This window comes from Carassius carassius, chromosome 31 (assembly GCF_963082965.1).
Source record: "Carassius carassius chromosome 31, fCarCar2.1, whole genome shotgun sequence".
In the NCBI taxonomy this organism is placed as follows: domain Eukaryota; kingdom Metazoa; phylum Chordata; class Actinopteri; order Cypriniformes; family Cyprinidae; genus Carassius; species Carassius carassius.
This window is the reverse complement of record NC_081785.1, coordinates 17,227,477-17,240,487: the sequence shown is the minus strand read 5'-3', so window position 1 is coordinate 17,240,487 and position 13,011 is coordinate 17,227,477. Positions and strand designations below refer to the sequence as shown.

General features: G+C 37.0%; 1 protein-coding gene across 2 annotated transcripts in view; it reads left to right on the top strand.

Annotated features, from left to right (window-relative positions):
• The first annotated feature begins 1,079 nt into the window (after positions 1-1,079).
• LOC132111682 (disintegrin and metalloproteinase domain-containing protein 17-like) overlaps positions 1,080-13,011 on the top strand; it is a 35,490-nt gene continuing 23,558 nt past the window's right edge. The window contains exons 1-5 of one of the 2 annotated variants that reach the window (XM_059519219.1): positions 1,080-1,447; positions 1,967-2,099; positions 5,404-5,537; positions 5,648-5,736; positions 5,830-6,001. In XM_059519219.1, coding sequence (XP_059375202.1) covers positions 1,333-1,447; positions 1,967-2,099; positions 5,404-5,537; positions 5,648-5,736; positions 5,830-6,001 — 643 coding nt within the window. In that variant the 5' untranslated portion in view covers positions 1,080-1,332. The remainder of the gene's footprint in view (positions 1,448-1,966; positions 2,100-5,403; positions 5,538-5,647; positions 5,737-5,829; positions 6,002-13,011) is intronic. The other variant, XM_059519218.1, reaches the window with a different exon arrangement.

Here is a 13,011-nt window from a genome sequence, read left to right as displayed (position 1 = left end):
TTGTACCCCTTTGGATTTGAATGGACCTTGGCAGTGGCCCTTTGCCTTTGCTCTCTAAACTGATTTAGCCTCTTACTCTTCCTGTGGAGAGGCCTTCTAATGTATCATTTGTTTTTGATACGTCATAAAGAGAATGTTTTATTCTTTGATAATCACAGCCAAATTCCACTTGTACAGTTGGATGTAAATTTGCATGTATGTGAAGTCTTGAGGATAATTGAAAATATATATATATATATATATTTTTTTTTTTTTTGGCGTATTCGTTTATATTGTCTGTGCCACTAATACTGTGATATTAAAATGTATGTATTAATGTTCATTGCATTTTTTTCACCTGTGTTATTTTGGTTATGTCTGCATTTTGGCTCTAATGTCAATGTCAACTGTTTAATAGACCACTGTTGAAAAAGATATCATTAAAAAATGTGGTTCATAAAGGTTGTATTAAGTAATTTCATGACGTGCTGAAAAATAAAATAATGTTTGCCAAATATAGCTAAGTAAAATACTCTCTAATCAATTTTTTTTTACTTTGTAATTTCAGATAATTATGAATATTTATTTTTGTTTAAAATTAAATATATGTGTGTGTGTGTATGTGTATATATATGTATAAAGTATATCTGTATGCCTACTCTAATTCTCACAGATAAAAAAAAAATTTTTTGCATTGTTTTTGTTTTATTGCAATAAATAATACATATTGTATTAACTTATAACAAATATATAATTCTATGATTAATGTTATTTTATATGTAAATTATGTATCCATAAACGTATGTAAAGACAAAACATTAGGTCTCTGTATTTAAAAAATGTTTCGTTTTTAACTATTTCCCATCATTAAATTATATGAAAAGTAAACAAGTATGTATATTTGCTGGAATAATAAGAAAGTTATTGGTAAATTATTTATTTATACGTATGCAATTTTATGTTAAGTTAAAAAAAAAACGACACCAGTAGTAAATTTGAAAAAGAACATTTAAAAAGAAGATACAAAATAAAAGATCCCTTTCCGAGGAATTCTGTGGTTGCCGGAAGTAGATTCGGTGGAATTCTTCCTCAGAGAGTTCAGTTCAGCAAATGTGGAGCAGCCAGTGAGAGAGCAGCTCAACGCTGTGGCGGTTTGCGGTCTACTGTCTCGTATTTATGTACATTTAGCGGGATCCTCTCTTGTCAGTTTTGTTATTTAAAGCCCTCTGTTATAGTCGTGTTTAATAAGCGGTCCTGAATGTTGGTAAATAAAGGACAATAACAGTTATCTGTTGACAGCGGACTTCACATCCAGACATGGTGCTTTGACAGAAGTCATGCTTCATCGCCAGTATGGAAACTTTGATGTTTTATTTAGTACTTTTAACTCCACTTTCTATCCATTGTGCGGTGAAACCAGCATCTGTTGAAGAGGACCTGAGAAATCAGGAAGAGGTACAAGAGTTTGGTAAGTTACTCTGAGAACGAAATTCAAATGGACTCAACAAGAAAAGTAACGTTAAATATGAAACTAAATATCTGTGTCTGGATTTGTGAGTTCAGTCTTCCTTTTCCCGTTTTGGCTCAGTCATGACTGCTAATGTTAAGTTAGTTCATTTCCTCCAGCATGGAAGCTGCTGCATTTTCAATTTAATCGCAGTTTGAATGGAAAAAACATTTACATATGCTTCTCTTGCAGTGGAAACAGTGTGTGGGAGACTGTATGGTTATACAATAGTATGTAGCATTGACCAAAAATATTTAAACGTTATGTTTAATAATATTTGATCTTTAGATGCTGTTTTGGGTTTTGAAAGGTGTGTGTATGAATAGTGGTATTATGTAGGAGTAATAAAAAAATAAATAAATAAATAAATAAATATATATATATATATATATATATATATATATGTATATATATATATATATATATATATATATATATATATATATATATATATATATATATATGCTTTACTTCATTCAGATGCACTCCGCTCCATACTGTCAGACTTTGATGTGGTGCCTGCATCAGATCTCCAGCTTCATTCGGTCGGGAAGAGGGACGTTGATGCCCGATCACTTGTGGAGCGGCTGGTCAGCTTCACAGCACTCCAGAGGTAAAGCTGACAGATCAACACACAGCACTCTCTTACTGTTTTGCTGTGAAAAGCACTAAATTAGGAGCCTTTATGTTGCCAAGAGGCTGCTGAAGGCAGATCACATGATATTCATTTATTTTTTAATTTATAATGTTTTAAAGGGTTGGTTCACCCAATAATCAAAATTATGTAATTAGTAACTCACCCTCATGTCGTTCCAAACCCGTGAGACCTCCGTTCATCTTCAGAACACAGTTTAAGATATTCTAGATTTAGTCCGAGAGCTCTCAGTCCCTCCATAGAAACTGTGTGTGCTATACTGTCCATGTCCAGAAAGGTAAGAAAAACATATTCACCATGTGACATCAGAGGGTCGAAAATACATTTTGGTCCAAAAATAGCAAAAACGACGACTTTATTCAGCATTGTCTTTTCTTCCGTGTCTGTTGTGAGCGAGTTCAAAACAAAGCAGTTTAGTGATATCCGGTTCGCAAACGAATCATTCGATGTAACTGGATCTTTTTGAACCAGTTCACCAAATCAAACTGAATCGTTTAAAATGGTTCACGTCTCCAATACGCATTAATACACAAATGACTTAAACTGTTAACTTTTTTAATGTGGCTGACACTCCCTCTGAGTTCAAACAAACCAATATCCCGGAGTAATTCATTTACTCAAACAGTACACTGACTGAACTGCTGTGAAGAGAGAACTGAAGATGAATACCGAGCCGAGCCAGATAATGAACAAAAGATTGACTAATTCACGAGTCAAGAACCGTTTCTGTCAGACGTGTCTGATTCGAGAACCGAGGATGATAACTGCGCATGTGTGATTCAGTGTGAAGCAGACTGACACACAGATCGTCTGAACCAAACTGATTCTTTTGGTGATTGATTCTGAACTTATTCTGTGCTAGTGTTATGAGCGCGGGTAAACTGAAGGCTTGAATCAAGGGCAATCATCGCCAATGACATCATTACGTCAAGCGCAAAAGAACCAGTGAACCGTTTTCTTCAACCGGTTTATTATCAACCGGTTCTTGACTCGAGAACGAGTCAGTCTTTTGTTCGTTATCTGGCTCGGCTCAGTGTTCATCTTCAGTTCTCTGAACAACATGAATTACTCCAGGATATTGGTTTGTTTTAACTCCGAGGGAGTGTCAGCCACATTAAAAAAGTTAACAGCTTAAGTCATTTGTGGATTAATGCTTATTGGAGATGTGAACCGTTTTAAATGATTCAGTTCGATTTGGTGAACTGGTTCAAAAAGATCCAGTTACATCGAATGATTCATTTGCGAACCGGATATCACAAACTGCTTTGTTTTGAACTCTCTCACGACAGACCGGAAGAGAAGACAATGCTGAATGAAGTCGTAGTTTTTGCTATTTTTGGACCAAAATGTATTTTTGATGCTTCAAAAAATTCTAACTGACCCTCTGAAGTCACATGGACTACTTTGAAGATGTTTTTCTTACCTTTCTGGACATGGACAGAATACCGTACACACAGTTTCAATGGAGGGACTGAGAGCTCTCGGACTAAATCTAAAATATCTTTAACTGTGTTCTGAAGATGAACGGAGGTCTCACGGGTTTGGAACAACATGAGGGTGACTTATTAATGACACAATTTTGATTATTGGTTGAACTAACCCTTTAAATTAATCATTTATTATAAATTAATGACACAATTTTGATTATTGGTTGAACTAACCCTTTAAACTAATCATTTATTATAAATTAATGACACAATTTTGATTATTGGTTGAACTAACCCTTTAAATTAATCATTTATTATAAATTATTCAATCTATTTTATGTAATCTAATTATTTAATAAAAAAAAAAATTTGTTTAAGTTTTTTCCATTCTTGATTTCTAAAAAATAAAAATTTTGTATGTGTATAAATTGTGTGTGTGTGTGTGTATCAGTATTATTGTAAAATGCAGTGTTTAAGCTGCTAATTTTTTTAATCTTTTCATTCCCTTTGAACTGAAGCATCAGAAAACACACAATACCAAATAAGGCGCAGATTCTACACAGCATTTTGTGCCCTTAAAGAGCACCACAGAAAGACGACAAGACAAAAAAAAAAAAAGATGCTATTGTATTGTTTATTTGCAGGTACAAGTGTTCGAACATTTTAGCGACTGCCCCACATACAAAATTAATTGACAACATTAATTAATTAACCGTAATGACTATAATACAGTTTAAAAAATACAGTTTTACCACCAGTATTTTGGAGCCTTAGAATCGAATTACTACTGTAGGACAGGTAAACCATGCAACCCTTGTTTTTTTTTTTTATATATATATATATATATATATATATATATATAAGAACCACCTGATGTGAATCACACACACAAGCATACAGGGCTTCACAATTAATCAAATTGGAAATCGCGATTACAATTACGGATACCACAGTTACGAAATCGTTCAAAGCGTCAATTAATTGTTCAAAGTCCACTTATGTTATTTTGTGTGCTTAAGATGTTTTTTTCCTTCTTTCTACAGGTTATCTTAATCTTTTTCCATTGTTTTAATTTTAGTTTTAGTATAACATTATAATACCGTGCATATTTTATTTATATAGAAAAGAAACCAATCCAATGTTGAATACTAGAGAAAGCAATAAAAGTTGAAATAGAAGAGTGTTTTCATCTTGTTTTCGTATAAAAAAACTAAATGCATGCATTTGCTTCAAACTGGTATAAACATCATTCAGTGTAAATTTTAATAATCGTAAATAATAATCACAATTACAGCTTAAATGGAATAATCAACAATTATGATTTTTGTCATAATAGTGAAGCTCTACACACATATAGTTTTTATTATAAAGTGTTATTGCTTGTATTATTAATCTCTGAGCATCCCTTATTATTTTTTTTGTATTTATTCACATTTTATATATAATGTATTTATTTTTATATATAGATTTAATATCTAAAACTGTAATATATAATTGATTACTGTTCTATATTAATTATTATTTTTTGTTTGCATTAATCTTCTCTGACCACCCCTGGTTTCTAAAAATAATGGTAATTCTATTATGCTTTTATGTATTGCCATTTGGTTTTAGTTTATTTATTATGTTATTTTTATTTATGGTTTATTTTTATTCTATTCTATGTTTTATTTCAATCTATCAATCTATATAACTTTATGATATAGAGAGAGAGAGTTTGAGTGGTTGTGTTGTTATTCACTGACCCCTGACCTCAAGAGATCATGATTAGAGGCTGGTTCTTCCTTCAGAGTTTCACAGCACTAAAAACACATTTATTACATCTCTTTTCAAAGGCACTTCAAGCTGTACTTGACAACCAACACAGAACTTTTCTCTGAAAACTTCAAGGCTGTATTCTTAGACAAGAATGGAAAAGAGCACCAATATGACATTCATTTACAGAATTACTATAAAGGACACTTAGTGGGTAAGACATGGGATGAGAATATCAGCCTCGGCTGAGAACTGAATTGTGTTGTTTTTCCATCTGTGATTCATTATCATACACTGACATATCATTGTTTGCTATCTCAACAGGAGAGGAGCACTCGCGTGTGCAGGCACACATTGATGGGGAAGAGTTTTCAGCCCACATTCTTACTGAAGAGGCTGAATATAATGTAGAGGTAATTTGTTCACACATGCTTAATACTTGAAAGCATTCAATTGTGTGCATTTTTACCGAATGTTTCAGTATATCTTGTTCTGTCTTCGCTTAGCCCTTGTGGCGGTTTACAGAGTCACACCCTGATGGCCGTTTGCTGGTGTATCGTTCAGAGGACATTAAAAACATCAGTCGACTGTTCTCATCCAAAGTGTGTGGATATGTGAACGCTGATGCCCAGGAGCTCCTGCCTGCAAGAGCAGTGGGACAGACAGAACAGGAGGAGGGTGTGTATATATTTATAATAAGATACCACAGAGGACTTTGGGTCACTTGGTGTCGGAGACTGGAGATTAGACAAGTTATCAAAATTTACTTTTTCAGGTGGCAGACCTTTTTTTAATAGTAAATTTGAGGCCTAATAACAACAGTCTCAGGTGACTGATCTTAGGGGTTGGCTGTTATATAACATTAGGATGGAACAACCACTTCCTTTTACCTTTCTTGCCTCATCTGAGACCGGATCGGTTGACTGCATTTGAAATCAAACACAGGAGAGATTGCAGTTCCAATCAGTCACTTTTTGTGCAGATGCTTTAAAGGGTTAGTTCACCCAAAAATAAAAATTATCCCATTAATCACTCATCCTAAGGTCATCCTAGGTGTATATGACTGTTCTTCTTTCAGACAAATCCAGTCTTAGTTACATAAAACTTGTCTTTGATCTTTCAAGCTGTTTTAATGGCACTCAGCGGGTGTTGCAGTGCATCTGTCCAAAAGAGGTGAAATAAAAAGCGCACATACCAAATAAAAAGTGTCTCACACTCTTTATTTGAAGGACAGTTAATGATTGGTGATTTGTCACAAATTATGCGTGAATGGTGTCATTTGTTTCAAAAACCAAGAAGTTTATGTTGAAGAATTAAATTTCAGCCTCTGGAAATAGTAATATAGTGTGATTCAAAGAGTGCTGTTTGCAGACTTTGAAAGATAATTAATGGACAGTGATTTGTCACAGTTTATATACTTATAGACGGTTTCAACGGCAACAACATAAACAAACGTTACTGCGCATGCGCGGCTTTGTGGACCTAACTTAACTTCCGTAAGAGTTCTGCTAATAATAACAACAACAACAGCGAACTCCATCTAGAGTAGATTTCTAATAATAAGCTAAATAAATAGCAAGTAAACTAGCTAGCAAGTAGGTAAAACTATGTCTAGTCATTATTATTTGGGGTTACCAGTAGATGAAAAGAACCGTTATTTGGCCAAACTTAAATGCGACAAAGTTACACTACCAGACCCGTTCAATAAAATGTTGAGGCAAGAATGTTTTTCTGCAGACCTGTCTGATTTACCGGAGGTCAGTCAGGTACACATCTTTGAATACCTAGTCGAGAAGGAATGTGTATATACAAGGGAGGCGTTCAAGGCATATCGCAGCTTGGATGCGTATAACTATTTTCATTCCGGAAAAGTTAAAAGGATTCTAACCTATATGAATGGAAATACCTGTGTTTTTTACGGGGAAATCGAGGCGGGTCAGACGCTTTCAAAGAGCTACTCCGCCTGGATCGTTGCGAGGAAGTCCGGCGAAGTCCAGAGTGGGCATTGTACCTGCATGGCAGGGTAAGTATGGTTGTCTAACTAAACAATACAGCTAACGTTACGTTTTACAGTAGCATTTAGATAACCCATTTCAATAAAATGTCTATCTGGATCTGTGCAGCAATGGAGAGGTGTGTAGTCATGTGGGTACGATTTTGGTTGCTGTGGAGCAGTGTGTCCAGGATGGACTCCAGAGTGGCCCATCTGTCACTTCAAAACCAAGTGTTTGGTCACGGGTGACTGAGAAGGGGAGCTTTTTTTGCAATGATTATATTTAATATATTAAATAATTATTGGTATTTGCACAACATTACATATATCATGGCTATTTTCCTTAATTGTTTTTGTAATGTATATTTATGTACAAGGTTAATTTCAAATATCCTTTTAGGCTGATTCACAACCAGTAGCACAGTGCGATTTCTTGAAACCTGGCAAAAAGATCAAGCAACAATCTCCCCTCTGCCTTCCCCCTCTAAATCCATATGGGTCACCAAAAAAGCTTTTTAAAGCCCTGAAAGTAAGTTATATTTTATATATATCTAACAAATCAACCAGTTGGTCTAATGTAAAAGATTCAGTACGATATATATGGCAGTGTAGATAAGGTCTTTTCACCATTTCTTTTAGGAAGTTGTGCATGTTGTGAATGCAGTTTAGCGACAGTTACATGAATATGGTTTCAAAAGCAGCTCAGTAGTGCTGACCTAAAATCAGTCTAGCAAGAAAAAGGGTGTTTTCTAAAAAAAAAAAAAATCTTTCACTTTTTACATTATATAAATAAATTAAAAACAGCAGAGATTGTATTCTATAGTATTTTATTCATCAGTCAATAAATCAGTTAATCAGTATTTGTAAGTGTTCATTACTAAGTATTATATAATTTCATTTTTTATTTACAATCCATGTGAAACATTGTGATACAAGTGCAACAGTAGAAATATTATAATGCATGTTTTTGATATTTTAAATATGTAATAAAAAAAAGTGATCTCGTATCAAATTAAGTTGTGGTTCAGTCTTGCTTTATTTTGGTACAAGTGGTTTCCCCAAATTTGAAAGTGCTGCACAAACAATTATTATTTTATCTATTGTGCAAAGACTGTTATCATTTCTCCGTTTGACCATACTGACTGGCACGGTGTTCCGCAGAATTCTGAATGACTTAAATTTTCCTATGGCCCTTTCCACATGGATTCTCACTCGTGACATTTTTCTAGAGTGTGTCACCTCTAATCCTGTCAATTGTTTTCTTCCTTTTGTAGATGCTGGTACATGAAGACGGACACATTTGTTGGCAAAATATTCAGGAAAATTGAAGCCTCTATCAGCCATTACATGGTCTCCTTGTTCAAGAAGGTCAATCAATCCAGAATTTTTTGTTATAACTTTGTCGCTAGCACGACCACCCCAGACTTTTGACAAAAATGTAATAGTTCCTGTTGGACTAATACCAACAAGGAACTTCACAGTATTATGTGATTTGTAGTGGGAGTATGTGATTGCTCGTGCTTGCAAACTAGTTGGCCTCTCAGTGAACACTTCAGTACAGTCTATTATACATCTAACTTTATTGAAACCTGTAGTCTTGAAGAGGGTGGGGCGATTTCTTCTGATTTCTTTTCTGGATGTCCACCGGACAAGGCATTGTAATTCTTTAGCCATCACATAGAGTCATTCATGAAAGATGTTTGAGACAGTTAAGTATGGTTGATGATGCATTCCATATTGATGTCAGGTAAGTGAGGAGGGTGAAAAACACAGAAGTAGATGGTAGACCAGTGTAAAAATGAATGTGCTTGTCATCATTTAAAATAAAATCAGACAGACTGACAAACATATGATCTTGTATTTGTTTTTCTTGAGATTCCAGTTTCTCCAGTGAAGCCATTTTTCTTTTTAATTCAATGTTTTCATTCTGTAGCTGGTCTATATCTGCCATTGACAGATCTGTACCCACAGCAGTGCATCCTTCTTCAGGGTCAGCCTGTGTGACCTCTAAGGAAGGTGAATCCATGGGCTCAACCACAGATGATCTCCTCTGACTCCTCTGGTATCGCTCCAACTTCTGTGAACCACCAGTGGTGTTTTTGTATGTGAATATTGATGGAACATAATCAGGATGGCATGGGTCCACTGATGGTGCACCTAAAATAAAACAAGTGACAGGAACAGTTAGTGTTGACAGTATCAGAATGAAGAATCAGAATCAGAATGAGCTTTATTGCCAGGTATGTTTACACATACGAGGAATTTGTTTTCGTGACAGAAGCTCCGCAGTACAACAGAATGACAGCGACAGAACATAAAACACATAATAAAAGAATATAAAAATACAAATAAGTAGATAAGGAATGACAATATACAAATTTACAATTGTAGGCAGGTATATTACAAAAATGCAGTTATGTATGTACATGTATATTATGTGCAAAATGTAAGTGTATACTAAGTATGTGTGTTAGTTAAAATAAGTGTATGTGTATATAAATATAAAGTGTAGTGTGTTCAGTGTGTATCAGCTGTTCATAAGATGGATTGCCTGAGGGAAGAAACTGTTCCTGTGTCTGGTCGTTCTGGTGCTCAGTGCTCTGTAGCGTCGACCAGATGGCAACAGTTCAAAGAGGGAGTGTGCTGGATGTGAGGAGTCCAGAGTGATTTTAACAGCCCTTTTGCTCACTCTGGATAAGTACAGTTCTTGAATAGATGGGAGAGTTGAACCGATGATTCGCTCAGCAGTCCGGACTACCCTCTGTAGTCTTCTGAGGTCAGATTTAGAAGCTGAGCTGAACCAGACAGTTACTGAAGTGCAGAGGATGGATTCGATGATGGTGGAGTAGAACTGTTTCAGCAGATCCTGTGGCAGGTTAAACTTCCTCAGCTGGCGAAGGAAGTACAACCTCTGCTGGGCCTTTTTCACAATGGAGTCAATGTGAATGTCCCACTTCAGGTCCTGAGAGATAGTGGTGCCCAGGAACCTGAATGAGTCCACTGCAGTCACAGTGCTGTTCATGATGGTGAGTGGGGGGAGTGCAGGGGGGTTTCTCCTGAAGTCCACGATCATCTCCACTGTTTTGAGCGTGTTAAGCTCCAGGTTGTTGAGAGGTATTGCACCTTGCTGAGCATCATACATCCTTTGCATAATCCATCAATTTTCTGGTTACATGCACATTTTTGTGTAAAGAAATTATTATATGATATTGCTTAAAAATGATTAAACGTATTAGTATCCTACTAATACAATGAAATTAGATATCTCAAATTTATTTGTAGCACTTCTCACAATTCACATTGTTACAAAGCAGCTTTACAAATAAAATGTATCAGTGATAATGTAGTAAATTCGTCAGTGAAAATGTTGTAAAAGTCCTAATTTAGTAATTCATTTAAAGCTTCATTAGAAAAGCTATGCATTATTGTATGTGTTATGTCCCCAGGGAGCAAGCCAAAGGCGGCTGGTAAATACTTGTGTTTTTTTCACAGCATTGATGGAAAACCATTGTGGCTCTTATGTTTGAAAAATATCTGTCGCTTATCATGAGTTTGTTACCTGTAACGAAGTGTGTGTTAGATCCTTGAATTCTTGCTTGGCAGCCAAGCCTCTCTTCGCACAGCGGTAATCCATTCTTGCCGTCTCGTCTGGTCTTTAGGAAACCGAAACATTTTTATTTTTGACAAGGCGTTTGTTCCAGATGTCAGGTTGCATCCCACAGCACAACAAGCTGAGCCCAACTTCGATCTACTCATCACCTTAACTTTAACTGCGTTTGTAGTCGGCTCCATATTACTAGCGAGGACACTGACCCATAAATAATGACAATATAATAATATATAATTATAATATAATAATAATAATATATTATAATTGTTATATATATATATAGTCAGTCTGATCGATAAACAAACACAGACCGGAAATTAACTTAGGTCCAGACGCGTGACCATAGCAACGCGCGTGCGTTCGATGAAACCGTCTATAGGTTTGCATAATTTATTTTAAGTTTGGTTTCAAGAACTGAGTTTCATTACAGTTTATCTAGGCTTATATACACCCAAGAGATGGATATTGAGAATGCCCATCCTGTTTGAGTATGCAGCATTTACTTGTCGATATTGAGAACCCCTGTGCAGCAGCAGTAGCCTAACGTTTGGATACACCTTCGTGTAGCCTTTATCCTCAAATGTCTGTCTAATTTGGGATGTAAATTGAAGCTGTTCATCCACTGTTGTGGTCGGACTCTGAGATGTCTCAAACTGGTCGTCTTCCGGTAGAGTGGCATCTCCATCCCAAAGTGGTAAGACTTATATGAGGTCAGTTCGGTATGGCGATGATCAAACTGTTTGAGACGGCGGAGACAACTCATTGCGATCTGTGCTATTCCCTGAACAACCATGGAGTAGTGTTGGGCGATATCGTCATTTTTCAAATCGTCATATGGTCAGCCGTGAGATCGATCTCTGATGTTTACTTCACCTTATTGTCAAGACCATGGGGAGAGGCTCATTGGCAGTGGGGAAAGACCCACGGACATCCGTGAAAGAACGGATGACAGCGCAGAAAGACGGCATGCAATAGTGTTAGGGCTAGCAAACCGAAGCACTGCAAAAAAAAAAGCTACAAGTTTAGAACAAAGAGAATACCCCCAGGTGGACCGAGGAAGGGGGGAGGATAATCTGCCATCGGACGGGTCAATGGTCAAAGACCCGGAAAATGGAAAAAGGACTATGAGAACGGATGTGGAAAGACAGAAGGTTGAAGCCAAAAGAAGATGCAACACCTGCGGAGGGCTTTTTAAGAATGAGCGTGGTGTTAAAATCCATCAAGGCAAGTCCAAGTGCAAAGAGCAGAGTCAGCAACGCAGAGCACCTGAGCTTACGCAGAGTAACCTCTCTAAGTTTGTTAAGGGTGTTCATCAGTCGGTGGAGGAGGTCCAGGGCCAGGAGGCAAACCACAGTGCCCCAGACCACCCTGCTCAGTCTACTCAGAGCATAGGAAGAGCCGGTGAACCTGAAAGCCCTAAAGACTTCGAGAGGAAACCACGCTTGAATTTACCACCAGCAGCTGACTGCAGATGGGCCCAGCTGGACAACGATTTAAATCCCATTTTGGAAAACACTCTGAAAGGAGATGCATCCAAAAAGATCAAGATCATGGTTGAAGTTGTGTACCAGGTGTGTCACGACACCTTTGATGCAAAAGAAGGCAAGACTCCTATGCCACCAGCAGGGCCTAGCAGGAGACTGCGGCAGATTAAGGAGCTGCGAGAAGTATTAAAGACACTTAAGAGAAGGTGGCGGGAAGCAAGTGAGAAGGAAAGAGCGGCCCTGGATGAGATCAGTACAGAGACACGAAAAAGGCTAATCCAGCTTCGGAGAGCCGAGATCATGCGGGAGAAACAGAGAGAGAAGCGCCGAAAGCGAAAAGCTTTTTTTAACTACCCCTTCCAATTCACAGCAGACCTGTTAGGAAAGCCCAAGGGTGGGACCCTGGTATGCACGAAGGAGGAAATAGAGAATAGTGTGGCGGCTGCACACGGAGATCCCTCCAGAGGTTTTCCTTTGGGTGAATGTCCTTTCCAATTCCCGATTCTTACACCACACACCCCTTTTAACATAGCAGATTTCACAATGGATGAAGTGAGGGCAGTGGTGATAAAAGCACGGGCGGGATCAGCCCCTGGACCAT